We start from the raw sequence: 25,967 nt of genomic DNA on the forward strand, positions 1-25,967 counted from the left end.
TAAGATGACTGGATAGGGAAATATCTCAACCTTAAAAGCAGCCACCCATTCACCTTAATTAATGTTCCCAGAACAGCTAAGATTTATCCGACAGAGGGTAGGAAACCAAAGCAGATATTTATTTTTTCCTATCAGTATTTCCTAAATCAGTACAGTGAAAATAGAATTGCCTCATCTCTAAGAGATCAGAGGATTGAGAATGGAAAGAATGGAAATGTCTCCTCTCTGAGAGGCCCGGAGATTGCGAGTTCAGAGGGGAATGGAAATGTGTCAGATCTGGAAAGTGAACATGGGGTGAAGGATAGAATTGCTTGGTGATGCTGACTTCTGATGGCCTGCTTTGATTCCAGGCACATTTGGAAATGAATATGTAACAGGTTTGTTGAATACAAAATCACATCTTATTCATCCCAGACTGTTAACCATGCTTTAGGCTGTTAGTGAGCCCATCTTTTCTTAAGGTCAGATGCCCCTCTAAAGCCTCCTTAAGTGGACCAAGGACCTATTCCGTCCTTGTCAGTAAAGGAATGTGAATCACAAAGGCCACCTCAAGGACATTCATCCCATCAGCAGAGCCTAAATTGTGGCTGATTTGGATACTAGCTGATTTTTTTCTTCTTAGAGATTCTATGAAAGTCTTAAGCCTAGGAGTTCTTTCCATCTTTCCTCCCTGGTCCCTCTCCATTTCCCTGGCCCTTCCTTTTCCCATTCTCCTCTCTCTTCCTTTCTTGTGCCTTTTGTTCTCTTCATTACCCACTCAGCAAGGCCCCTTTCTCCTAAGGTTCATGTTCTATGGGAAGTGAATACGTAACAGGCTTAGTGAAGGACCTAACTTCATTTAACTGCCCAACTTCTCCCAGGGAGAGAAAAGACAGTGAAGAGACAGCATCAGAAGTCATGTGCCAAAACAGGAGAGAAAGAAAGAACTGGGGCAAGGGTGGTACGGGATTAGTGTGGCTCTCAGTAAGCGCTTCATAATAATTAACACGTATAATGAAGTCCGTTCTGAAACCTATTTTCTACTGTTTCCTACTTGCTGTGCAGAATTCCAACGGAAAATCTGTTTTCTGACCAATCTACGTTCCATGCCTTTTCTCAATCAACTCCCATCATCAGTGCAGGAAAAACAGCTAATGTGGACAGGCCAGGGTAGAAAACTGTAAGCTTCCTGTGCCCAACTTTATATTAAACTCCATTCAGGAAGCAGCAGTCTCTAGCAAAAGTCTAAAATTCAAGTTTCAGGGGGCACCTGGATGGCTCAGTAGGTTGTGTGTCCAACTCTTGATTTCAGCTCAGGTCATGATCTCATGGTTCCTGAGATTGAGCCTTGCATCAGGCTCTGTGCTGATAGTATGGAGCCTACTTGGGATTCTCTCTCTCTCCCTCTCTCTTTGCCCTCCCCTGCTCGCTCGCTCTCTCTCTCTCTCTCTCTCTCTCTCTCTCTGTCAAAAATAAATAAACATTTGAAATTCAATTTCAGACCCCTCCCTCATCCCATTTCCTCTTTCCACCTTTCTTTCTGAGGCTCTGTCTTGGGTGGGGGGATGGTGAGAGAAGGTTTATTTCTTAGCTGTTCCAATGGCTCTAATTCAAGTAGGTTTAAAAAAGAAAAAAAAAAAAAACCTTTTGTTCCTCATGCTTCCTGCCTCCAAAATAGGTGTTGTTAAAGTGTAGTGAGCTCTAAATATGCTTCCATGGTTTATGTTTATACTTCCCACCAGTTATAATGATTGGTGACTTAGTGATTAAAAAACAGAGGAGGACTTTTTGCTCTCTCTGCAGAATCTGAGGCAGGAATTTTTATTATTTGTGTTTACTTATTTATTTATTGAATTTATACAGTGCCTTTTCTCCAAAGGAGCTATAGAAATGGCGACAAATACGGAGCATCCAAATGGCATCTCTTAGCTTTATAACAATAAAACGTAGAGGTCCAAGGGAAGGGTGGGCAGCCCCCTGAAGGCATATTCTAGGGAATATGAAGGGAATTCTAGGACAGTGTGCGCTCTTATGTAATAGACAAGCTACACAGGTTTGCTTCACTTAGTTTTTCTCAGGTGTCACATGTCTTTGGGGGGTGGGGAGGAGTGGGATGACTTTTCTCCTAAAAGATACCATGACTAGCAGGATGACCTTTAAGATCCACATACTTTTCTCCAGAACTCTTCCAGAGATCCTATTCCCAGAAACGCTGTGCTTTCCCATAATGGAATTGCTAACATTTTTAAAGCCCAACTAGATCTTATCAGAAGAGGAGGAAAAAAGGAATTCAGTTTATCCTCATTGGGTGTTAATGACCCTGTAAGATGTAATTTCTTTTATTTTATTCTGTTACCTAGAAAATCTATCACAGCCTTGTCGTATTGATTGTTCAATCTATAAAGAGCTCAGTTTACAGCATGACTGTTAGTAACAGGGTTATTTTAATGAGTGACTCTTCAGCACCTCAGATTCTCACTAAATTGCAACCCATCAGCCTAACAGTCTAACACTAAGTGTCTTCCGCGATGAGAGTTTATCTCTCTTCCCTATCATGAGAAGGCAGTGTGCAGGTAACCAAAAATAAAACTCATCCTGTGCTGTTTATATGAAAACTACCGGCCATTGGCTTGGGTATGCCATGCCAAATAAAAAGCCAAGCTGGAGGCACAGCTCATTCTTAAGTACATCAAATATCTGACCAAGAAAGATCTCGAAACAGTTGTTTTCACTCTAAAATCATGGGCAAAGTCAGCCAAAAAAAGGAGCCCCTATGTAGTAATTTCCACAGGGCAGAAAAGCGGTCACTCATGAGCTTCCATTTCCGAAGCACTTTTTCCATTTTAGCATCTACTAATGGAGTGATCGCATGAAAGAAACTGAGGGAAGCCACAGAGGTATTTGTAGCTCTTACTTTTTGAAGCTTGTTTCCCAAGGCCAAATGTGAGTTGATCATCAGCCAGCTACAGTTTGGGCCCAATAAAAGGAGCGTAGGAGATGAAACTCAGGATCTGTGGATGTTCTCCACTTCAAGATCCTACTTACAACATTAAGGACCAGAGTGACTTCAAAACTCAAGGTTAAATGGCCATGAAAACAAGCAAATGGCAATGTTCAGTTGCTCTTCCTGTTCTGGGATCATCGTCAGTGGAACTTGGCAGATTTTTTTATACCTTTCCTTCTGAAATGGTTAATACGGTGTCAGACTGAGTCTCCTTTGGTGGGCTGAATGAACATGGTGGGCTTATCCGGCCTGGCTTAGAGAATATTCAAGTCTCTTCCAGTGGGTCACTGCCTTAGACTTCTATGCCCATTTCTCACCTACCCACGGTCTAGCAAGGACGGGCTCTATCCATCTTCTCATTCTGTCTCTTGTTTCCATAATTTGCTGAGTATTTGCACCCACTGCCAGGCCTCAGTAGCACAGTCCTTTGGCTCATCAAGCGAATGTAAACAACATGCCGACCTGCCTTTAGCCTCTTTTCCTTGTTCACAGCTTGAATTCTGTAGCTACCCAGTGTCTCCCAAACAAAAGCCCAAGGTGACATTTGAACTCTGGAAGGAACACAGTCAAGTTCTGCCCTTCCTAAGGAGGAAGAGAGGCAGAAAGGTATCCTGGTCCTTTTACCTTAGAACTCTCCACGTCATAGAGGTTTATTTTCAAATTCTGAGTCTGTCAACAGTAGTACCAACCTGGCTTCAGTTACAGGAGAAATGACTATTGCTGGTTATAAAGAACTTGGTGTGGAATGACAAATGCTTTGCAACAAACACCTAGAGAAGAGAGAAAAACACAATATGTTTGTAAACTTAGACCGTCACTATTCTTCCTATGACATTTTGTTTGCTGGGAGCTTAGCTTCTCTTAGGTGGGGTAAAGAAAATAAGATGCTGCCCCCCCCCTTTTTTTCTCTAGAAAAAGTCCTTCTGAGCTCTGCTAGCAATTTAAATGCAGTGATCATACCCATTAGCTTCTCTATCATTGTAATTGTTGTTAATTGTTATAACTGTTTTAGTTATTAGTGGTGTCATTATTGCTCTAGGTCCTCTGTCTGTTTTATGCTGAATATATTAGTGCTTTGCTTTTGAATTACCAGGCTTTATTTAGTGCAGAGTTACGTTTTTTTGGAGAGACGTTGAGAAATGCTGGCATTAAGCTTTATTCTTTTGTTTTTCATTCCAAATGGACAGACTGGAAAAAAAATAATTAGATGGAATAATGTCCCCAAAATGAGCATGAGGATGCTTTGAATTAATTAAATGGTCAGAATGCTGCACCATTTCTGATCTCAGACTGCTGCTAGAGTAATGTAACCCTCAAGGAGCCTCGGTCCAGCCCACAGAGGAAATCCTCCCTCTCAGGCTCCCAATTCTTCACTGATCTCAAGACATCAAAGCCTCCTCATGCATTCCCTCGTTTATAGAATGACCTGGTCAAGTTTAGGGAGAAGCTGGACTGGCCCTGCAAACTTCCAGGCCCCCCAGGCCTTCCTGAGGCAAAGCAGCAGGAATGAAGCCCTCCTCCGCCTTACCTCTACCCACTCTTGGTCAGGTTTTTATAACACAACCAAAGCTTCTGGGAAGCCTTCCATGAGGTTAGCTTCCCTATTATACACAGCACCCTCAGCTTCGCTTTGGAAGGCCTATCACAATCATAAATAAGTAAATATCTGTGCGACTCTTTGTGTCCCCGTGCCTCCCCACCTGGACGGCAGCCTAAGAGCAGGGACTCTGTGTGTGGCCAGGGCGGAATTCCCAGCATCGAGCACCGTCCCCGGCACTTTGTAAGTGCACTGTATGTGTCTGTCGAATGCCAAGGAAGGAATGTAGTGAGGTCGTGTGCACCCATTCACATAAAGGTGAGTCACACATATGTCAAACGGGATGTCTGCACACACACGGCCCAGTCCCGTCCAGCTAAGGCGTTCCTCCTCACTGATTTCCCAGTACCAGAATACCTCTGTTTGGGGAGCAACTCCCCATATCTAGCTCTTCACTCTGCTTATTTTTCAAAGCTGTGCTTTTATGGTGCTAGTTCTGCCGATTCTGATTCTTGGGCTGGGTAAATTATCTGCTGGATCCCTGAGCTCTATCTTCTTTTAGCCTTTAGCTTCTGAAGAACCAGGGGCATTTTCTATATTTGTTCTTGGAAGGCTTTTGTTTTTCTCCTAGCTTCTTGCTTTCCGTGTGCTTTTAGAATAGATCTTTTTCCAGGTGTTCTTCCCTGGTGTCTTATGTGTCCAATATCGATGCTTACATTTATACCCAAAAAGTACTCATAATGTTAAGAGTTATCCCATATCCAGGCACATGGGGAACAGTACCCCACAGTGACCATCTGCTAGGCCAGAAAAAACCAAGACAACTTTGTTAGCCTTCTTACCATTCAGAAATGTGAAGTTGTGTTTTAAAAATCTATTTTTATAGGGGCAGCTGGGTGGCTCGGTCGGTTAAGCATCCAACTTTGGCTCAGGTCATGAACTCATGGTTTGTGGGTTCTAGCCCCAAGTAGGGCTCTGTGCTGACAGCTCAGAGCCTGGAGCCTGCTTCCGATTCTGTGTCTCCTTCTCTCTGCCCCTCCCTCACTCGCACTCTGGCTCTCTCTGTCTCTCAAAAATGAATAAAGTTTAAAAAAAATTGGGGTTGGGGACAGTGCCTGGGTGGCTCAGTCGGTTTAATCGTCTGACTTCAGCTCAGGTCATGATCTCGCAGTCTGTGAGTTCAAGCCTCGCATTGGACTCTGTGCTGACAGCTCAGAGCCTGGAACCTACTTCAGATTCTGTGTCTCCCTCTCTGTTCCTCCCCTGCTTGCACTCTGTCTCTGTCTCTCTCTCTCAAAAATAAAGATTAAAAAAAATTTTTAATAAAAATAAAAATCTATTCTTATAAAATCATTTTCTCTGTAATATATAAATGCATGAAGAATATTGATGTCAATATACTTCTCATTTATAATTCTGTCCAAATCTTCAGGTGATTAATCAACTCCATTATGACTAAAAAATACATTAATATATCCTCTGAGAAAACTATTTTCATTCTTCAGGAACTGATATTTCTCTATTATTCCATGCCCTGGTATCCCCCAAAACACATGCCTTGTCTTTCCAATAGTTAGCATTTTTCTCGCAGTGTATTTTTCTTCCAAACACGTTCTTAACTCTGGTTTCCAGTGTAGCTGTGCCCTCTGTCGTCTACTGCATATATAAACAATCATCTTTGTAAAGGGAAACATGCCTGATTTCTATATGGTTAACATTTTTACTTCTGTTTGCAATATCCGAGCCTTAATTACATAGCTCTGTCCCTCCTCGAGTTTTGCGCACTTTAAGGCTCCTACTAAAGTTCTTAGACATACAGGGATTTGGTTCTCCTGTGCCTTTGTTGTTTGAACTGCTGGTAAGTGAGGAATGAGCGTTTTAAGAAGCAAACATAGCCAGGGCCTCCGCCCACCGCACCGCCCACCTGCTTTCCTCCACCTGTCCTCATCCTCAGGGACCAGCACTATCCTTCCTCCGGGGAGGGTCAAAACAAATGAAGGGAAAGGTAGAAACTGGTGCTAATAGGGTGCCCAAAAGTCACTTGGGTTTTCACCAGAAGCCAGGACTCCTGACTGCCATCAATAAGAATCTCATTTTTGGTGGGTGTCTTGCTGACAGCGCTCACGCATAGCATCCTAAGGAACGGTAGCGCGGCCACATCATCCCTGGTCTGGTGGGCATTAGCTCTCCTGCCATTCAAATCCCCAGATCCTCTCCCACTTTGTGCTCTAGTGTTTAACCTTTCCGGGTAGAAGAAGATCAATACAGATTCTTCATTGCTAAGAATCAATGGCTGTCCTGTGGCATCACTGCCATCTAGTCTTGCTGAGAAGCCCAGTAAATCTCCCCAGCTGCTTCAAACGCTTGGTGTGTCGTCTTCAGTTGCTTTCATTTTTAATGCAGATCACTTTGGTTTCTGTCCCCCTGGGGGTTTGCAGATAAATCTTGGCAGACATGTTCAGGGTCTACAAATGAGATGCTGGAAAAGGGCCAGCCCACCCAGAATTTAGTTGCAATGGATGAGACACCCCTTGGTTCCACTTAAAGCCTGGGCTCTTCGTAACCGTATTTATTTATTGGGGATTACCTCATATAGTACCTGGGTGGGAAGTGCCCAGGATGAAGTTTCCCGTGTAACAGAAGAGACCCACATGGGAGACTGTGATACAGATGCATGTGGGCTGACTCAGCCTTTCAGCAAACGGGCAAAAGTCGGAGATTTATCCCATTCTTTGAAATGCACATTGAAGAGAAGCACTGGCTAGTTTAGAGGCCCTGGATCAAAAAAATATCTGGCAGGAAATCTCTGCACTGCTTATTTACAAACAAAGCAAAAACTTACCTGCCTGATTTTCTTTTATTAATAAACGAATGTATTTGTCATATTGTTGAATAGCATCTGACTAAGGGTGATCTGTAAATATTTAATGTTACTTAATGATCTCCTTTTCCCACAGTCCTTTGCTCATGCTGCGTGTTTGGCTGTATCTCATCCCAACCCCTCTGAATCTTAGGTTTCCTAGGGGCAATATCAGAACTCTGGTCCATTTGCAGCAAAAATGTGGACTCTATGGAAAAAGACAGAGTCCTTTTAACTTTGATTTCTCCTCTCTTTGATCAGTGGACTATACCAATTATTACCAGGGCCTATGGGATTGCCATGGTGACCAGCCAGATGAACTATCCTTCCAACGGGGTGACCTCATCTACATTCTGAGCAAGGTAAGGACATAGAGTGTGGGGCTTGGATCAAAAGTCGATTTTTTCATTCTTGATGATGTAGTCACCATAACTACAGAATCATTCCATGTCATACATTTCTCTCGTGTGTATTATACGTCTCCCTCACTCATAAATTCCCACTGATTTATAATTGTTAGGGAAAAGCTTAATTGAAAATTCAGGTTCAGGAACTAATTTTCAAATTTAAAAATGCAATAAAGTAGACATAACACTAAAACTATGCCAATCAAATGTATTCTTTTTAGGGTCTTATGGTGCTTAAAAGGTCATCATTATGTACATAATTTATTACTGTATTAATACTCTTGAAAACATTCTGGCTCCGTAAACCACATTTTTATGTCATTTACAGATAAAGAAGACTGCGGTATATTAATGATGAGTTCAGAGCTAGTTGCCTCAACTGGTGTGAGCAAGTGTTGATAAGGCCAAGATAGTGAATCCAACCCCACAAGGGCCAGCTAACTTTATTCTCTTCCTCAGTCATAAAGTTAACTAACCCCTAGCCCCAACTAACCCTCTCACAGACAGTGTTGTTGATCATAAAAGAATTAGGAAAAAGTAAAAGGATAGATTATCGCAGATCCATCACTAATGTGAAGAAGATTCAGAACTCACGGGCTACTGTTTGAGGGATCAGTAGCATCATCTTTATAAAGAAAGATTATACATTTTCTATATACGTGAGCTAAGGAAATAGGTTCTGTCCCTGAAATAACTTCCTAAAAAGTTCTTTATGAGGTCAATCAAACACATTTTTGGAATAGACACACCTTGCTCTTTAATTAGTGTGTGGATTCCGTAAAGGCAAATTGAAAACCCATTGTATTTTTAACTCATCGTTTGCCACTTATCTTTATTCTATCAATGGCCAAGGGTTTGTCTCAATTTGAAATATACCATAAGGGCCTTAGGAAACAGACTGGGCTGACTTAACGTACCTTTGAGTGTTTCCAACCGGTCCCCTTAGAACGAGGACCAAATTCAGACCCCAACCTTTTACAGAAGAGTAGGGAGCCTGCAAGCCCTGCTGACTGAGATCACAATCTTCTAGTGATTTCTTCCAGAGCCCTAATTCAGTGCTATCCTGGTGCCATTCTGGTGCAGCTCCAATACACCAAGAATAAATTGGAAGCAAAGAAGGGAGTGGACATTGGCCTGATTGGTATTTCAAATGCCCGAAAGCAAGGTTTGCCTTGTAATAGAATTTGTGTACATTACCACGCTGGCATTACAGGGGTAATCGAGTTATCCACTCAGGTGTGACCAGGCCTCTGTTTGCCCAGAGCCTGCAGGTGAACAAATTAACTGTTTACATTGTCTGAGGTGCCTGCAGCAGGAGGAGGGGGGAGAACAGAGCCAGACTGTCTGCTGGCCTTCTCTCTCGGTCATGATTATTTTGTTTGTTTTGCATGTCTTTTTTGCCTTTGTTAATGGCTTCTCACTGGGGGTCCCTCTCCTCCATTTAGAAGGGGCTGTGGGGTGACTTTCCCTGCAGTACAGAGCTGTCTGCGGTTACCACGGCTGTTGTATTTTTAAGAGATACCAAAGAACATGGAGAGCCTCCCCTACCCGTTTTTTTAACCAATCCCCCTCCCCCTCCTCCCTCAGGGAAAGCTAATATATCAAAGTTTGATTCAGGGAGACTGCGTCGCTGTTCTGGTTCTGTCTGGTTTCTTTCTCCACCTTTTGGACGGTTGTAAGTCTATTTTCATCCCTTACCATTGTTGTAGCGCATTTCTCCCCCCGAAAGCCACACCAGCTGCCTCCCTTCTCCATGTTGTTAATCCCTGCATGTCAGAGGAGGAAATGAGAAGCTAGAAGCTCAACTGGAGTTTCCCTCATAAACTTAACGTTGGCTTGGGGAACATTTCGGATTGGATTTACCTTTATTATATCACCTAACCCAATAACAGCCCTTGGACAGGAAGGAACCTTAAAAGGCCACCCAATCCATTCCCTTGCCTCTAAGAAGCACAAATGAAACAATTCAGACAGATAGGAAAGGAGATCCCTCTACCATTAGCTGTTTGTCTATTCAGACCTTCAATAACTCTTAACCTCCGCAATTTTCTTGTCTCATATGAATCCTAAATTCATTCCACTTTAACCCCAACCGGCTTGATTTGTTGGAATCAGTTATCCTCTGCAACCTGCCTCTCACACCTGGAGGAAAAGAACTGACTCAAGTCGAGGTTAGTCCAGAAAAATGGTATCCAGACATCTACGTGTTACTTTTCTCTCTGACCGAAAAACCTTTGTTAAGGGAAGAAAGGCCTGCTGGTTTAGGAACCTGGAGAAGTCTATTTCCCCCAAGAAACATCAGACAAGACACAACTGGGGCAGCTCAGCTTGCCTCGACCAGTTTCCTCACCTGTAAAGTGAGGCAGTTGTGTTGGGTGACCTCTAAGTTTCCTTCCACCTCAAGCATTCCTGTTGTAAACATGATGAGACAGATCCCGCAAAACTGCTAAAGAAATCCCACACAAAAATGCATTTAGCTTTAATTATGTATTCAGATTAAACGAACTTAAAAATTTCAATTATAAGCTCTTTTGTTTTGGGCCCTCATAAATGCCTCTGGCTTTCCCCTCTCTCTTTGCATGATAAAACAAATATGTTGGGGCACCTGGGTGGCTCAGTCAGTTAAGCATCCAACTCTTGGTCTCGGCTCAGGTCATGCTCTCACAGTTCCTGAGTTTGAGCCCCGCGTGGGGCTCTGAGCCGGCAGCGCGGAGCCGGCTTGGGATCCTCTCTCTCCCTCCCTCTCTGCACCTCCCCTGATGGCTCTCTCTCTCTCTCTCTCTCAAAATAAATAAACTTAAAAAAAAAGATATATTAAAAAAGAAAAGAGGGGCGCCTGGGTGGCGCAGTCGGTTAAGCCTCCGACTTCAGCCAGGTCACGATCTCGCGGTCCGTGAGTTCGAGCCCCACGTCGGGCTCTGGGCTGATGGCTCAGAGCCTGGAGCCTGTTTCCGATTCTGTGTCTCCCTCTCTCTCTGCCCCTCCCCCGTTCATGCTCTGTCTCTCTCTGTCCCAAAAATAAATAAATGTTGGGGGAAAAAATTTAAAAAAAAAAAAAAAAAAGAAAAGAAATACGGTGGGAACAGGCTAAGAACAGGCAGTGGACCCTGGATGAGGAAGTGGGGTGGGGTGGGGGCTTTATTCCTGGGCATCTGCTATTGTTAGTAATTGCCCAAACATGACCCAACCTTGAATCCTAGAACACTAGGGCCAGGAGAGACTGTTAGGGTCTTTAGGCAAGAATGATCCCAGAAAGAGAGCTATTTGTCCTTTTTAAAATAAAATTTCCAGAGACGATGACTGGCTGGGTAAGAAAGATACCAAATACCCATCACCTGTCCTATTCTTAAGGAAGCTGGTCAGTAACAGATGAGTTACTTACGTGACCCTGAGCAAAGTCACTCAATCCTGCTTATCTTCAGCTTTCTCATCTGTAAAAATGGGAATAACTTCCGTTCATAGGGGTTCTGATGCTTGCCCTAGAGAGTGTGTGTCAAGAAGTACCTGGCATCTAGGAAAAGGCAACTATTATTACATTCATCTCTTTTCCGCTAACAATAAACTGCTGAGGTCAATACGGGGTACATACTAGGCGTTCAGTAAATTATTGGTGGAGTGAGGGAGGAAAACCAGGTAGCCTGTCCCACCGAGAACTCTTCACAGAGACACTCAAAAGCACAAAGCCTTCTTACTTGGAAGTAGAAAGCCATCTAGTGCAGAGGCCTACACGGAAACCCACGTAGCCTTTCCTGGTCTGAGAGATTGTGTCACTGACAAAATTGATGGATTGTTCAGACTTCTCGTTGGATGAGAGGCCAGAGCCACATATCCAAGCTCTGAAACAGTAACCAACGGGGCGCAGGTAGCAGCCCTGCTGACCTCCCCTAACACAGCCATCCATTCCTAGGCCCCATGCAGTTTCGTGCCCACTTAATCCACCGAGTTCCAATTTGGGTCTTAAAATATATTGAAGGGAGATTTTAATAACGAAGCCGATCTGTGCGTCCAGCGGATGTTCTCTGGGCCCGGATATATTCCGAACAGCTTTTTTTGGTCCAAGAACTGAGCTCCGTTTCCACCCGCTGCAGGGACGCAGCTCAGGCCACAGCGGGGTGTTTAGCGCTCTTCAGTGGCTCCAGATTGTGGCGCTTGTGCAGGTCTCCTCATACGTAACCGATGGCTCCGGAGAGCCTGCCTCTCGTAAATTACTTCCCACGATGCCTGCGACCACCGCAGAATTCAAGTTTGAATAGAGCAGGAAAAAGGTGTTTGAAAGGCCTGTTCACTCAGCTGCATTTTAATTTCCTTTTCAATCTTGTCCCAATTAATTTCACAGAATTAATCTCACAGAAGCAAACTCGGCAGCATTGAGGCTGCGGTTTTAGTGTGGCGGTCGCTCTGCCTGAACATGAAATAGGAGCTAATATAAAAATCCATCTGCTGTGTTTGAAATACACGCCGGCTGCTGCTCAGTCCTGTCTGACATTCCAAACATCAACAGCGGGGAAAAGTGATTTGGGGGTTAGTGGCCATCAGTACTTGGCAGGGGTTCAACAACAGGTGTACTCCAAAAATCCATTCAGCCTGGGCACCAGGCATGACAGGGCAGGTGCTGAATCACCCTCCGTGCAGTAACGCTGTGCCCTGGCTTAGTTCCTTTTATCTGCAGACCCTAAGACCCTTCTGTGGACCAGCACTGCTATGGGTATTTATTTTAAGTGGAAGAAAGGGAGGTACAAAGCCCCAACTTGGATAAGATGAGTCACAAGTCCCAACTTTCAGAGAAGTGACTCTCTTACTGGCTCCTAGGTCTCTCACTAGGAAAACCTTTTTCTTAAGGACTAAAGGTGCTTGTTCTGCTGTGCGGGAGAACTTCAGTAAACGCCCATTTAAAGATTAGCCCACCTGGGGACTCCTGGCTGGCTCAGTCAGTGGAGCGAAGGACTCTTGATCTCAGGGTTGTGAGTTTGAGCCCCACATTGGGTGTAGAGATTACTTAAAAATAAAATCTAAAAAAAAAAAAAAATTAAGCCTCCTATGCTCCAGCAGATAAGGGCAAATTAAAGAGAGAAAAAGAATCTCTTTCTCAATTGACTAGAAAGGAGACAAGGTCCCTAAATGAGATCCTCTATTTAAGGTAAACTGAGTCAGTAGGCTACATCTCTGGGGCTTATGTGCTGTGCCTCAGTTCTTGGCCTTAGACCCCTCAAAGATTTGCCCAACTACTTAACCCCATGGCGATCGGCCTTGGAGCAACCAGCTGGGTACCACGGAAGGTTTATATTTATACGGTGGCTTAGCTGGGGTGGGAAGATGTTCTCATGGACCAAACACACCACGCTTTTGTTGTGTTCTCTGCCAGTGCTGTTAACATGGAAACAGCCTTACAGGCAAAGTTAAGTGTAACATCACACTCATGATGCTGTCAAAAGGCTTTGGGCCTTATGAGGATGAGGATAGACCGACTTTGTCGCCCTGAATGACATTTAGCATCTAGTGAGGGATTGAAGCTACTTAAAATTAGGCTGGTGGGGCGCCTGGGTGGCGCAGTCGGTTAAGCGTCCGACTTCAGCCAGGTCACGATCTCGCGGTCCGTGAGTTCGAGCCCCGCGTCGGGCTCTGGGCTGATGGCTCAGAGCCTGGAGCCTGTTTCCCATTCTGTGTCTCCCTCTCTCTCTGCCCATCCCCCGTTCATGCTCTGTCTCTCTCTGTCCCAAAAATGAATAAACGTTGATAAAATTAGGCTGGATCCTAGCTCCAAACCCAGCTCCTTGTAATCTGGATGCAGCGGGTCTGTTCCTGGCACACCTGGACTGTGTTATGTCTGTTATAATAGGGTTTTTAAAGCCCCGTGTTCTCCACCCACTCCCTCAAAGGACTACTTAAAGAGAGTAGACCTTTTCCCCTCCCTTGACCCCCTCTCTTCCAGAAGAGATTTGTATGTTGTAAAAATTATCTGAATGCAGCCGTACTTGCTCTTCTAAGTGTGCTTAGTTGAATGTGACAACAAGCCTCATAAAAACAGAGAAGTTAATTCCTTCAATTGCTTTAAATGAAGGGTTGGGTTTCTTTTTTTTTTTTTTTTTTTTTTTTTTTTTTGGTTTTTAAATTTCAGGGCTCTGAGGGAAAGGAGGTGTTTGGTGACATCTAGTGTCCATTTTGGACTTCCTCAGGCACCATTACCCTCAGCCTGGCTGAGTGGGGGGATGGGCGGGTTATTTGGGAGGTAATGCAGGGGTAGTAAGTGGGGAGAATATAGGCCTGGGGCACAGGCTGCCCAAACAGTGTGATGAAACTGATCAATGCCTGTCAAAGAGCAATTATTCACCTCTGACCCAACCAAAGGGGGCGAGTGAGGGGGATACCATCGGAAAATATCTTTTCTTATTTATGATGATACGAAAGAGAAGCAGAACCTGTCCCCACCACCCCATTTCATGTTAACAAGCAGGTCCACACTGTGCTGTGATGACGAAGATGATGATGATGGTGGTGTTTTCTCTCATTAATAACCCCAATGGGAGTCTATAGAGTCAGGAGGATGGGAATGGGATTTGGGGTCAGCTGGAAGGCAACGGTCATACACCGGTCAGATTCAGTAGAGGCCATTCCTTTCCCCCAGACAGGAACCAATCGTCTAGAACAAACCCTGGCAGCCTCATTCCTTCCAGGTAATTTTTATAAATGAGGGGACACCCATTCCAAGAGAGGACAAAAGGGAGAGGATGCCTCTGTGTGTGTGTGTGTGTGTGTGTGTGTGCATATGCATGCATATAAACCTACTAACAAGAGCCCCAATTGCATATCAACCCTATCCTCCAAACTCTGGCCATTTATTGTAAAACCCGTTTTTTTAAAGAGAGTAAGATTGGCATTTTCCACTTTACCCTCCTTACTCTAAAACTGTTGTCCTGGACAGGAGCCTTCACTTTCTACACACACACACACACACACACACACACACACACACCTTTCAGTCAGGTGGAAAGTCCCAAATCAGATAATTAACTATGAGGCCCAGACAGAAATGTTTACCTGGAACCATATAAGCCATGGCAGGGTTAGGTTAATGCTCAGAATCGCCCGATGCTTTACCAGCTCCAGTGCAAAAAAATTCCAGCCATTTATTTTGCAGTGAATTTATAACAAATGCTGTTAAAGGCTTCGTCTTTTGACAGAGGTAATAATAAATTCACTGTTAAAGACGGTAGTTTAATTCCTTATACCTCCAATACTGCACAGAATAAACCATATTCATCACTGAGTAATTTTTTACCACATAAATCTTTAAAACTAACCGGTGAAGGCTGTTGAGACTGAAATATTGTGAATTTATTAGATATGCCCATGTAGTATTGGATTCAGAGGTTTCCATTCGAATATATTATGGGGAAAATTTGTGTCTTTAACTGTGACATTCTCTCCATTTCCCACTGCCAGTATTATAACAAGCGGCTCCTCCAGAGTCAACTGCACGTTTATTAGACAGAGATTTAGTAATAAACTCCTCACTAATCTGCCAAAGAGGCTGGATGACATTTCGGTGAGATGCTCTATTTAAAAGGAGTCACAAAAGCTTTGTTTCTGTGTAATTATTTTCTCAAAAGGAGCTCAGCCTCCCCAAACCTCTGCCTGCCAGCATTTCTTGGTAGTGTATGGATCCAGCTCTCCCACCCAACTAGCAAAATATTAAAAGCCAATTATAACCTCATTGCAAACATACAGGGCAGTAACTTCCAAGCAGTTTATAGGATTAGTTAGCGGGGGAGGGGGCTTGGGGCAATTGGTGAGAACAGAGAAAAGCTGGAATTAGCAGACACTGCCAGACGTATGGTATTTAAGGGCTAATAAAAAGATTATATTGATCCTCAAACGAGAAATAATAGACAATGGTTTCAGAAAACTTGCTATTTAAAAACTTTCTTCTTGACATATGACACATTAAAGATACAATTAAATCCTCAGATTTGAGCAAAAATCCTTTTACTCTACCATATTAATTTTGAGTGAAAATTCTGTGCCTGTTAGATGAGAATACTCTGAACCTTTCTCATGATTTTGCTAGTGAAGTGACATTTAAACTAACCAATTGATTATATCAAATTGTAATGCCCTCTCCGGTTTCATTAAGGAAACATTAATATTGCCAGAATGAAAAATATTTTTTTTTCATTTAGATGCAGAAATATACATTTTTTTTTTAGCAAAAATCTTTGGCAGTTTCTCTGTTGCCACTATTCCCACTAATATTCTATATTTGGGAAGAGTTCCAGATACTAAAACTTCCAAGGAACATTGTGAACTTTAAGATTCTTTTTTAATAAAATCAAATCAAATAGGTTTTTAACTGTTAAACAAAGGAGAAAAATCTCCTGGCAGTGCAAGACTGCAGCCCATCAGAATAATTGTTAAAAGACAGAACCCGGCTAGAAAGATAAGCATAATACCAGCAATTAATATTCAGCATTTCACATTATAGTCAAGAGGATGTGTTTTTCTTTGTGATGTGGCTCATAAGCTATGAGTGTTGGGAGCCAGACTCTGAGCTCTGTCTTCTTTCTGTGCATGAGGATTAAGGAGGGGGGGAAAAAAAACCCAGCAACAACCATCCTGCTCCATCTGTAAATGAACAAACATCTTGATTTTATAGCTATTTGCTTTGTAAAACTGAGGAATGAAACAAAAATTACTGGATGCCTAAGTAACACTTTAATTCCGAATTCATTTACGCTGTAGCTATGTAGTTGTCACAAACCATAATGCAGTATTTAATTAAAATAACAGAAGTGCATCTAGATATGTCCTGGGGTAGCTATCACCAAATTATAGTCTATGCCATCCGTATTTTATTTATGAAATGGCAGATTCTAAGGTGCAACTAGGCTGATACAACAGCATAAACATTTTTAAACCTGCATTTTTATAAAGGCTCTTTTTTTTTTTTTTCCTGCTGTGTCTTTAAATATTTTCCTCCTATCGTTCTGGGGTTTTTTAGTGGGATTGTTTTGATGTCGATAAAGATCTCGCTTTCTAACTCTTGCGTTTCAACTATTGACCTCCTGAGTCTTCTGGCTGTGAGAGCCCCCCGTCTGTTGTCATGGAAAGGCTTGAGTTTTCACTGGAGCCGCAGCAAGCATGGGACATCTTAGCAGAACTTGGACGTGGATTCCAAGAGGGTAGGAAAAAAGCAACCCCCTTTTCAGACTCGGTACGCTTGTTCCCATACAATCTTCCTTGCACCTTTTTTCCCACCTATAAATACCCATTATAGTTTACACGCTTGCTTGCTCTACTTTGTGAATGTTCACATGCAGACATACTGCTCCTTTTCATAAACGCATAGCATCTATCTTACACGCACCCACCATCTATCTCCTCGTTCACATTGGCTGTCCCATCCACCTCCTTGTCTGTAGAATTATGTTCAGCAAGGTCCCGATTTATAGGAAATAAATAACGAAAATGGAACGGACTGGGAAAGATAATCGAAACATTCAAATTGTTATTTTTCACTGTACTTTCCACAAACAGAGCATCCGTAAACACCTAGCAAAGGTGCTGGCCGATTCCTAAAACGCAGTGCCTTATGGAACATTCTGAGCCAGGCAAGGTCTCTGCGTTGTATCTTTCCTGTTCTCTCTCTCTCTTGCTTTTTGGTGCTTCAAGACCTCACCATTTTTAAAGGGCAAATGACGCCGTGCTGTTATTTTCATTCTTTCTGCTGCTTACTTATCCTCCGTCTAACGACAAGTTTTTGTCATCATTTATCCTCTATAAGACAATACTAAGAATTTTAAAACAGAAATAATCGTTGCAATCACCTTTTTAAAGAAAATAGCCCTTGCAATTGCTGTGTAAAGATATTCCAATAATGGTATCCTCGGATCACAGCCTGATCCTACAGCAAAGGTCTTTTGGAGAGAGTGTTTCTTATACACACTTGTAATTATTTTAGCCCCTTTCACAGGTCACATAGAAAGTTAATTTCAATCGCTGCTAATTTCCGTCCAACAAGAGTGCGGTACTTTCAACCACCCAAAATAATTGGATTCAAAACAAATTTAGGAAATTGAGTGTGTTAGAAAGCAAATAAAAATATCCTTTTGGTAAGGAGGAGGGTGAAAGTAGTAAAAATGGCCTTTTTTTTCCCCTCCCTTCTTTCCCCTTCACAACTTTGCCATTAAAGTTGCACCTACAGCTAGAAGTTTGTCCGTGAAAAATGGTCATTTTGTTTCTCTGCTCAAAGAATGTTATTAAAATGCTAATTTAAAAGAAAAAGGAGTTAAATATCTAGCGATGGTGCATTCTAATTGCAACCATAATGAGCTCTCTAAATGTGCGTGCCCCTGACACACACAGAGCATAAACAGCAGTAAACAGATCATTAGTACCCGCGTTCATTTATTCTGGCGACCTTACCATGACCCCACCGAGGGTAGGGTGAAAAGCAGGTGGATCTGGCTGTGACACCCCCTAGAGGGATCCAGGAAATGAAGCTATAAGCGGTTGTCATGGAAACGCCTATGTGTGCAGATGATGTAACACACCGACAGGCTGTAGGGCTCCGCAACTGGGACGTTGCCTTTCCCTCGCCGGAACAATCTTGAGGATTAAATTATTCATTTCTTTAATTCACAAAGCAAAAGGAATCCTAATTTTCTTGGTGATGTGCAACTCTCCTTCATTTGTCTAAGGTCTGGAACATGGTGACTTATCATCCCCTCTTTCTCCGAAACCTACCCCAGCTTCCTACATCCTCCCCCAAGTCACTGAATCTGGCAGAATCAAGTGGGGCAAAGGCAGAAATCTGATGCTCAACATCTGTACTTTAAGAGAGAAAACCTAAGCTTTTAAGCTGAAATTAATAATACAGACAGCGTCCCTTTCTGGTGAGGGCATTTAGTTGACCAGGGACCGAGAGCATACCTATCCTGAACAAGATGGCTTTGTGTGGAGCAGGGCAGAGTTAAGCATAAAGCAGAGAAGGCACCAGCCCCAAATGGGCACATCACCCTCGCAAGGTGCGAGAAAAAGAGATAAGAGAAAACAAGCATCTGCTCGCCCCCCTTCCAAGTCCAATTGAGGGAATCAAGATTAATAAAAATAATTCTTTGGAGAATGATTCCACTCTATCCTACCCTGTTTTGTACCAAACAACCTCAATAACCTTACGGCAATCGTAGAATAACGTTTCTTCTTCTTTTTCTTCTTTTTTTTTTTTAAGGAAGCAGAAAAGACGATCTCTGGAAATTATTTTAAAATAAAAAATATCCTGGCCTGCGCCTCTCCCCCTGCCCCCCCCCCTCCCCATTGCACTTTAGATGAACCTGTGATATTGTAGCAATGGCCCTTGAAGTGCAGTGGGGAGGTGATTTAGGAGAATATTAAAGGCAATGTGGAGATTCAAGGCGCCTCTCTCAGGGAGATCTGGAGAAATACGCAGCACAGATGGGCCGAGCAGATTAAACATTTCCGTCACATTGTTTCCAAATTGTGTTGTGGTGCCTGAGGCTGGTACTGCGGTCAGAGCAAAACAGAGCGGTGCAGAGCTGCGAGCCGCACAGTTTATGGAATACATATTAATACGCCGGTCTCACATGGTATCACAATTCTATCAGCGCCGAAATGCTGCCGTCTCTATTGTTCCTGAATTCTGCACTTGGCGCCTTGTTTGCTCCCATCTGCGGAGTGTTTACCTTCCCTTTATCCTTCCTCTCTCTTTCAGGCAAAGTTCAAGTCGTGTGTGTCTTCCTCTCATTTCTCTTCCCGCCTTCCCTCTTTCCTTCACGGCTTATGATTTTTCTGCCGTGCACAGTCTGTGTTTTGCTCACACCGTCATCACCAACAATGTCCGGTCTGTGCGCGGGTCCTGCATACCAGCCTGGCCTCAACGTGATCATTATCCACTCACACCCAGTTTTAGGACATGAGCTCCAGACTTGAGGCTGAATTTCCCCCTTTGCCTTCCAGGGCTCTCGAACCCTCCATCTAGCTGACACAGCCCTCCCCAGAACACCAACTCTTAGCTGTACAGTTGTCACCATGCGCCCCCCCCCCACCTGCTGTTGCTGACCACCCAGCCTTTCCGGGCCCCCTTTCTCACACTGTCACATACCTTTCCCTCCTCCCCAGTCCAGGCCCATCAACCTCCAGGTTAGCAAGTTCCCTGAAATGTAATAATAAATAAAACTGGCTCAAATGAGACAAATTTAACAATTCATTCTTATTCTGATTTATAGACCAAAACCCTGAATAATGGAAAAAAGAGAAAGTGACTGCCAAGAACTTAAACCATGGTTTGAAACAGCCCAGGGAGGCAGCCAAGCTACCCAAGGTTTCAGCGGAACGCTGAGCGCTCCAGTCAGTCCTCTGACAGCTTCCAACATCACGAATCCACCGTCCACCCGACTGACCACTTCCTTTTTCCTTCTGTAAAATGTCTCCACAAAACCTCTTATGCTGCAAAGCAGGCACCTGCTTGTCTTTGGTGAACGATCCCTGTCCCCCGCCTTGCTCTCCTCAGCAGTTGGAAGGGCGCTGAGTTAGAGCCCTCAATTTATTTAATAATTTATGACATCCTCAGAAAGCATTAAATTTCCAAAGCTGGATTTAAGGAGTAGAGAAACTGAGGGCCAACCCAAGAGTAAAAATACGATGTTTTTGGCTGACCATGGGATATTACAATCTACTCTGCTTAGGAATTCGAATTTCCCATCTTTACTTATGATGATGTCAGATGCAGAACCACTGATAAAAGAAATAAGCAATCATAAACCAATAATTCTGTGATTCATTGGCCCTTCCCATACATATATCAGGCACCTATCGATCTCTCATGTTAGGAGCTGACTGATTGTTCTCTTGAAGAGGAATCGTCTTATTTACAAGCGCTGATACAGTGAACTTTGATGGTTAAAAGAACAAAATGTGAGACATTTTCCGGGAATCTTGTTCCACGGAGGCTTATCGAAGCCCAACTCAGGGTGAACAGAGAACATCTCTGTTAGGAGCATTCTCAGGGTAGACAGTGTCAAGCGGCTTGTTCCCAAAGCCGTCATGTGGCTTTGAACAAGAGCCATGAGAAGACAGCACAACTTTTAAGTCACAGTTAAAGGGATGGGGCCTTAGTGGTACACCTGAAAGTAATATAACATTGTACATCAAGTATATGTCAATAATAAAAGAAAAAAGAGAGAGAAAGACGGTGCCTTAGAAGGAATGAGCAAGCCTGGTCAGCCTTAGAAGAAGGAGCAGACTCTTCTGCAGCTGGAAGGCTGAAGCCTAGGAAAGCCAGCATGGCAGGAACAAGGATTCCTGATTTCCTTTCGCTGTGTTTTTAAACGCGGAGGCTGGGGAGAGGGTGGATGGAGATGGCCACACTGGGCCAAAGTGCCGATCCAGGCCAGAGAGATCATTGTTATTTTCCCCCAAGAGCACTGGTTCATAAACTGTAGAGGGTTCACAAACCCTTCGAGCATCTGACAGAAGTTCTGGACCTCACCCCAGGGACAAGACACATGTACACGTGCACACACAATTTTACACCAATTTCAAGGAACTCAAAGATCCTTTCGTGTCCATCCGTGGACAGGCCAGGGGTTCGCAGACTCCATTTTAAGAATCTGTGCCCTAGAGGGTGGTGCTTTCCTTTTGTTGGAACAGCCTAGGATTCACTGAGCCTAGAAATTGAATTCTTATCCCAAGACAGGATGGTCATTCCAGGTCATGTCTGTGCTACTCCAGGGGAGCCATGGAAGAGCTTATACAAATAGGAACCAGCAGGGAGGAGAGAAATTAAAATGTAGCAATCATGGAGTAGGGGTATTTAATCTCTTTTAAGGCTTATGATAGGCGCCTGCTGGTTTTCCCCCTGATATCCCCTGACACCTACTGACAGGGTATTTGCAGCACCACACAGGGACTCAGGGCCCTGTGACAGGAGGAGCGCTGAGGAGGTCCATGATAGTCTTGAAACCATAAACAGCAATAGGAAACCACTGGAGGCAGAGTCAAGCTGTGCAACGTGCCCGTGGTTGGTGGCCATACTGCTTTTTGTTTATAGAATTTGCTGTTCCTTTTATGGCAGGTTTGGTAGGGTTGGGGTTTTTTTTCCTTGTTGATGGAGATTAGCAGCATAAATCCTTTTATGGCAGTGTGCAATCCCCCATAAACACTTCTGATTGTTGCTGATGGTGAGCGCTGTGTCTATTTCAAGTTCACTCAATGTTCTGCTCATCTAGGCCAATAGCTTGTCCAGCCAGATGAGGGAGTCCAAATAACCAACCTTTCCTTTTAAGATCCCTTCATTTGGGGAGTTCAAGGAGGTGGGACAGGGTTGGTGTTGAGGGAAACGGATATTTAATCAAGCCTCAAGATAATAATGATGAGAACAAACCACACGTCGTACTATTTTTGAGTGAAAAGCTTCTAAAAAGACTTTGTGACGACAAGCAAGCGCCTATGTTAAGGGCTTGTTTCCTCTTTTTAAAAAAAAAAAGCTTTTTATCTTCTTATCTAAAGCATCTTCAGTTAACAATTTTGTGTAATTAACCTCTTAGCTCTACCATACATGATGTATATAGAGTTAAGGACTGAGGAGCCTGTACAGTTTTGATTCCTTAACATCATGACCACATATCCCCACCTTGGAGGTAGAAACACTTCCGCGTTGAGGATTTTAGGTCTCCCGGGAGCATCTCAGCACTTTTTCTGGTTTTTCAAAACATCTGGGCACAAGAAGTCAAACTTCATTGAAAACGTTGATCCCAAGAATTCAGTTCTCTCTCCCCTCTCAAAACTAAAATCCAAGGATCAGCAACTTCATAAAAATGCAGTAAATTAGCACCTCTAGACAAGAGCAGAGTTCATTCAGAGCCGGGGTCTGCCTGGCTGAGCCAGTACTCTCTCCATTTTAATAGTTTAATAAAAATTAGCATAATTAACGAACATCTGTATGATCCAGAGTGGTGCAATTTGGCACTTGGAAACGAGGGCTTAAACATGATTGCTGTGAGTTTAATGTTGTTTTAATTCTTTTTGGCACTGTGCAGTGAAATGAACGTTTGGTGGTGATAGTTCTCGGCCGGATCTCATCTGCATTTTTCTCCCTTTGATTATGAGCAATTGTGGACTCCCCAGCAATTCATCAAAGTAGAAATTATTTTAAAATACCTCGTGGTGTTCAGACTGGGCTGGGGCAATGCATGGGGGGTGGTAGCGGAAGAGAAGGCTAGAAATTTTCCATTCATGCTTTAAACATCTCAGGCCCTGCAGCCCTTTTTGCGTCTCCAACCAAGGGATGAAATCTGGAAAAGCCAGTCAGATCCCAAGACCTGTAGGTGCTTTGATTAAGCTCCTAGGCTCCCACAGCAGGATGCTTATGGTCTCTGAGATGGTGCCATCCTCCTTACGCTCTGCCTGCTCTTTTGTTTTGAAGGGCAAAGAGTTGATTTCACTCATTGCGGGTCTCACCGCTGTGGTAAGGCTACTACATCTGCGGTCGGCAGGGTCAGTGCTCCCCTCGAGCGAGAGCCCGCCGACTGGGAGCCTGGCCTTAGCAGGTGTCCTGCTGAGGCTCATCTGCTCCCTGTTTGCACCCTCTTCGAGCTGGCAGAGAGCGCCTTCCCAAGGCTTAGTCCCTGCTCCTGGCATTATGGCCAAAGGCAGATGCAATGAAGCAGGAGTCAGAGTCAGGTGTCTTGACCCATCCCTAGGAAGGGAATGCCCGATCTGAGCCCCTCAGGTGATGAAGACGACACCATGTGGCAGGTGGAAGACCACACTTCACACATGTTTCAGAAAGTTGACTTCGAGCAGAAGACTGTCAAACAACATTGTGCCCACCCTCTGCCTGTGAGGAGGCGGAAGAGTAAAGCTAGGGTTTTTGTGAGTTACAGTGAGAGAGGAAGACAGAATATGTGTTTCCCTTCACAGCAAGGCTTTATTGGAAATGGTGTTCCAGCAACACGCTAAACAAAAGGCAACACTACAAGAAAACATCAGGCGGAAACTGCCCTAACTTTAGTGTTGGAAAACGGACAGTAACATAACTTGTACGGAGAGGAGCTTAAATTGTCCTGACAGGCAGAGGCTAAGGAGCTCTGGGTAATTTCCCACAAGGCAGCGCGGACAGTAGGGAGAAGCTGGCCTGGGGGACGAAGGGAATGAGAAGGCGTGGGGAGACGGCGTGCTGGGTGGTAGACACATTCATTTATTTAAAACTGGCTTTCAGGGGCGCCCGGGCGGCTCAATCGGTTGAGCGTCCAACTTAAGCTCAGGTCATGATCTCATGGTTTGTGAGTTCAAGCCCTGCATCAGGCTCTGTGCTGACAGCTCAGAGCCTGCTTCAGATGCTGTGTCTCCCTTGCTCTCTGCCCCTCCCCCACTCATATTCTGTCTCTCTCTGTCTCTCTGTGTGTGTGTGTGTCTCTCTCTCTCAAAAATAAACATTAGAAAAATTTTTTTATTTTTTTTTATTTTGTTTTAAATTTTTTTTTTAACGTTTATTTATTTTTGAGACAGAGAGAGACAGAGCATGAACAGGAAAGGGGCAGAGAGAGAGGGAGACACAGAATCAGAAACAGGCTCCAGGCTCTGAGCTGTCAGCCCAGAGCCCGACGCGGGGCTCGAACTCACGGACCGCAAGATCGTGACCTGAGCCGAAGTCGGACGCTTCACCGACTGAGCCACCCAGGCGCCCCAGAAAAATTTTTTTCAAAAAAGACTGGTTTTCAAAAGCTAATTCCCTGTTCTTCTTAGGATCAACTCAGTCTCACTTGTTGTGGCATTTGAGACTCTCCTCGTGGTATTTAGGGAGCCATTTGGGGAAAGTGTCTCCAAAGGCAGTTGCTCTCTTCCTGCCACAACCAGTCTAGTCACCAGGGGAATATCTTGGAGTTAGTTGTAACTAAATCTGCTCAACTGAAAGAATAAGTCCCAATGCTCCCCTCATTTCTTCATAACCTCGTTGAACAAGTATTTTTTGGCCCCATTCTGTGCCGGGTACCATGCTGAGTGCTGGGAGTGCAACAGCAAACAAAACCAACAAGGTCCCAGCTCTCACAGAACTTTCCAGCTAGTGACTGGCTCTGAGACAAAGGCAGGCTGATACAAGGCAGGGTGATGAACTCATTTCCGGGGAAGCACAGGGCACAGTACTGTGGACCACAGAGCTGGGGCCCCCACACAGAGAGTTTCAAAGAGAGGCTTCTAGAGAGTCTAGAGCAACCCAGGAATTGAGATCTGAAGGCTGCTTAGGAGGGAGCCCCATGACAGGGAGGAGGGCAGGAGAGGCTAAACAGACAGAGGACAGGCTCCAAGATAAGAGAGCCTGTGGCCCATGGGAATAGTGAGACAAAGTCTGTTTTACTAAGGATTTAGGGGGTGTACGGCAATGCTGAGCAGTCGATGGGACCAGGTCACGCACGGCCTCGTCCACCTTGTCAAGACGTTGACAAAAGGCATTGGGAAGCCACTTAAAGGCTTCAACAGAGCACTGATATTATCAATGTGCATTCAAATGAGTCTGGCTGCAGAATGAAGACAAGATTGGAGGGGCAAGAACGGAGATACAGAAACCAGTGTGGGGGGGGTTGTTTCGGTAGTCCTCGTGAAAGATGACAGTGACATGACTAGGGTATCGGCAACGGGAATGGAGAGAAGTGCGTGGATTCCAGTAATGCTTTGAAAAGAATCTGCAGAACTCAAGGACTGACTGGAAGAGGCGGGTGAAATTGGAAATGACTCTTGGTTTTCTGGCTTAATTAACTGAGTGCATGGTGCTACCACTCACTGAGATAGAGGACACAGGAAGTAAAGATAGTTTGGGGGTGGGAATGGAGATAGAAGCAGGATGAGGGGTTACATTTAGGATATGTTGAGTTTGAGCAGCTTAATAGATACGCAGTTGGGTATTAGGATCCAACACTTGGATCTGGGCTGGAGCTATTGTTGTGAGTCATTCACGTGGCAGCTAAAGCATGGACGTATATAAGGTTGCTCAGGGAAAGTGCAGTTAAGTCAGGAGAGGGCCAGGACAGAACCCTGGAAACAACCATATTGAAAGGAGGGGTAGAGAAAGATGGGCTTGCAAAGGAGAACGAGAAGAAGCAACCAGAGGTAAGCGGGAAGCCAGGAGAGTGTAATTATCATAGAACCTAAGAGAAGAAAATGCCTCAAGAA

The 25,967-nt window shown here is 44.1% G+C and overlaps 1 protein-coding gene across 7 annotated transcripts in view; it reads left to right on the top strand.

The window, feature by feature from the left end:
* SKAP1 (src kinase associated phosphoprotein 1) overlaps positions 1 to 25,967 on the top strand; it is a 281,290-nt gene that overhangs the window by 250,174 nt on the left and 5,149 nt on the right. For 2 of the 7 annotated variants that reach the window (XM_045044376.1, XM_045044379.1), the window contains 3 exons: positions 7,642 to 7,742; positions 16,852 to 16,963; positions 20,027 to 22,861. In XM_045044376.1, the coding sequence (XP_044900311.1) occupies positions 7,642 to 7,742; positions 16,852 to 16,963; positions 20,027 to 20,043 (230 nt within the window). In that variant the 3' untranslated portion in view covers positions 20,044 to 22,861. Of the gene's footprint in view, positions 1 to 7,641; positions 7,743 to 14,409; positions 15,506 to 16,851; positions 16,964 to 20,026; positions 22,862 to 25,967 lie in introns of those variants that run through there. The other 5 variants (XM_006940253.5, XM_045044377.1, XM_045044380.1 and 2 more) reach the window with 4 other exon arrangements.

The sequence above is a fragment of the Felis catus genome, chromosome E1 (assembly GCF_018350175.1).
Source record: "Felis catus isolate Fca126 chromosome E1, F.catus_Fca126_mat1.0, whole genome shotgun sequence".
NCBI classification, from domain to species: domain Eukaryota; kingdom Metazoa; phylum Chordata; class Mammalia; order Carnivora; family Felidae; genus Felis; species Felis catus.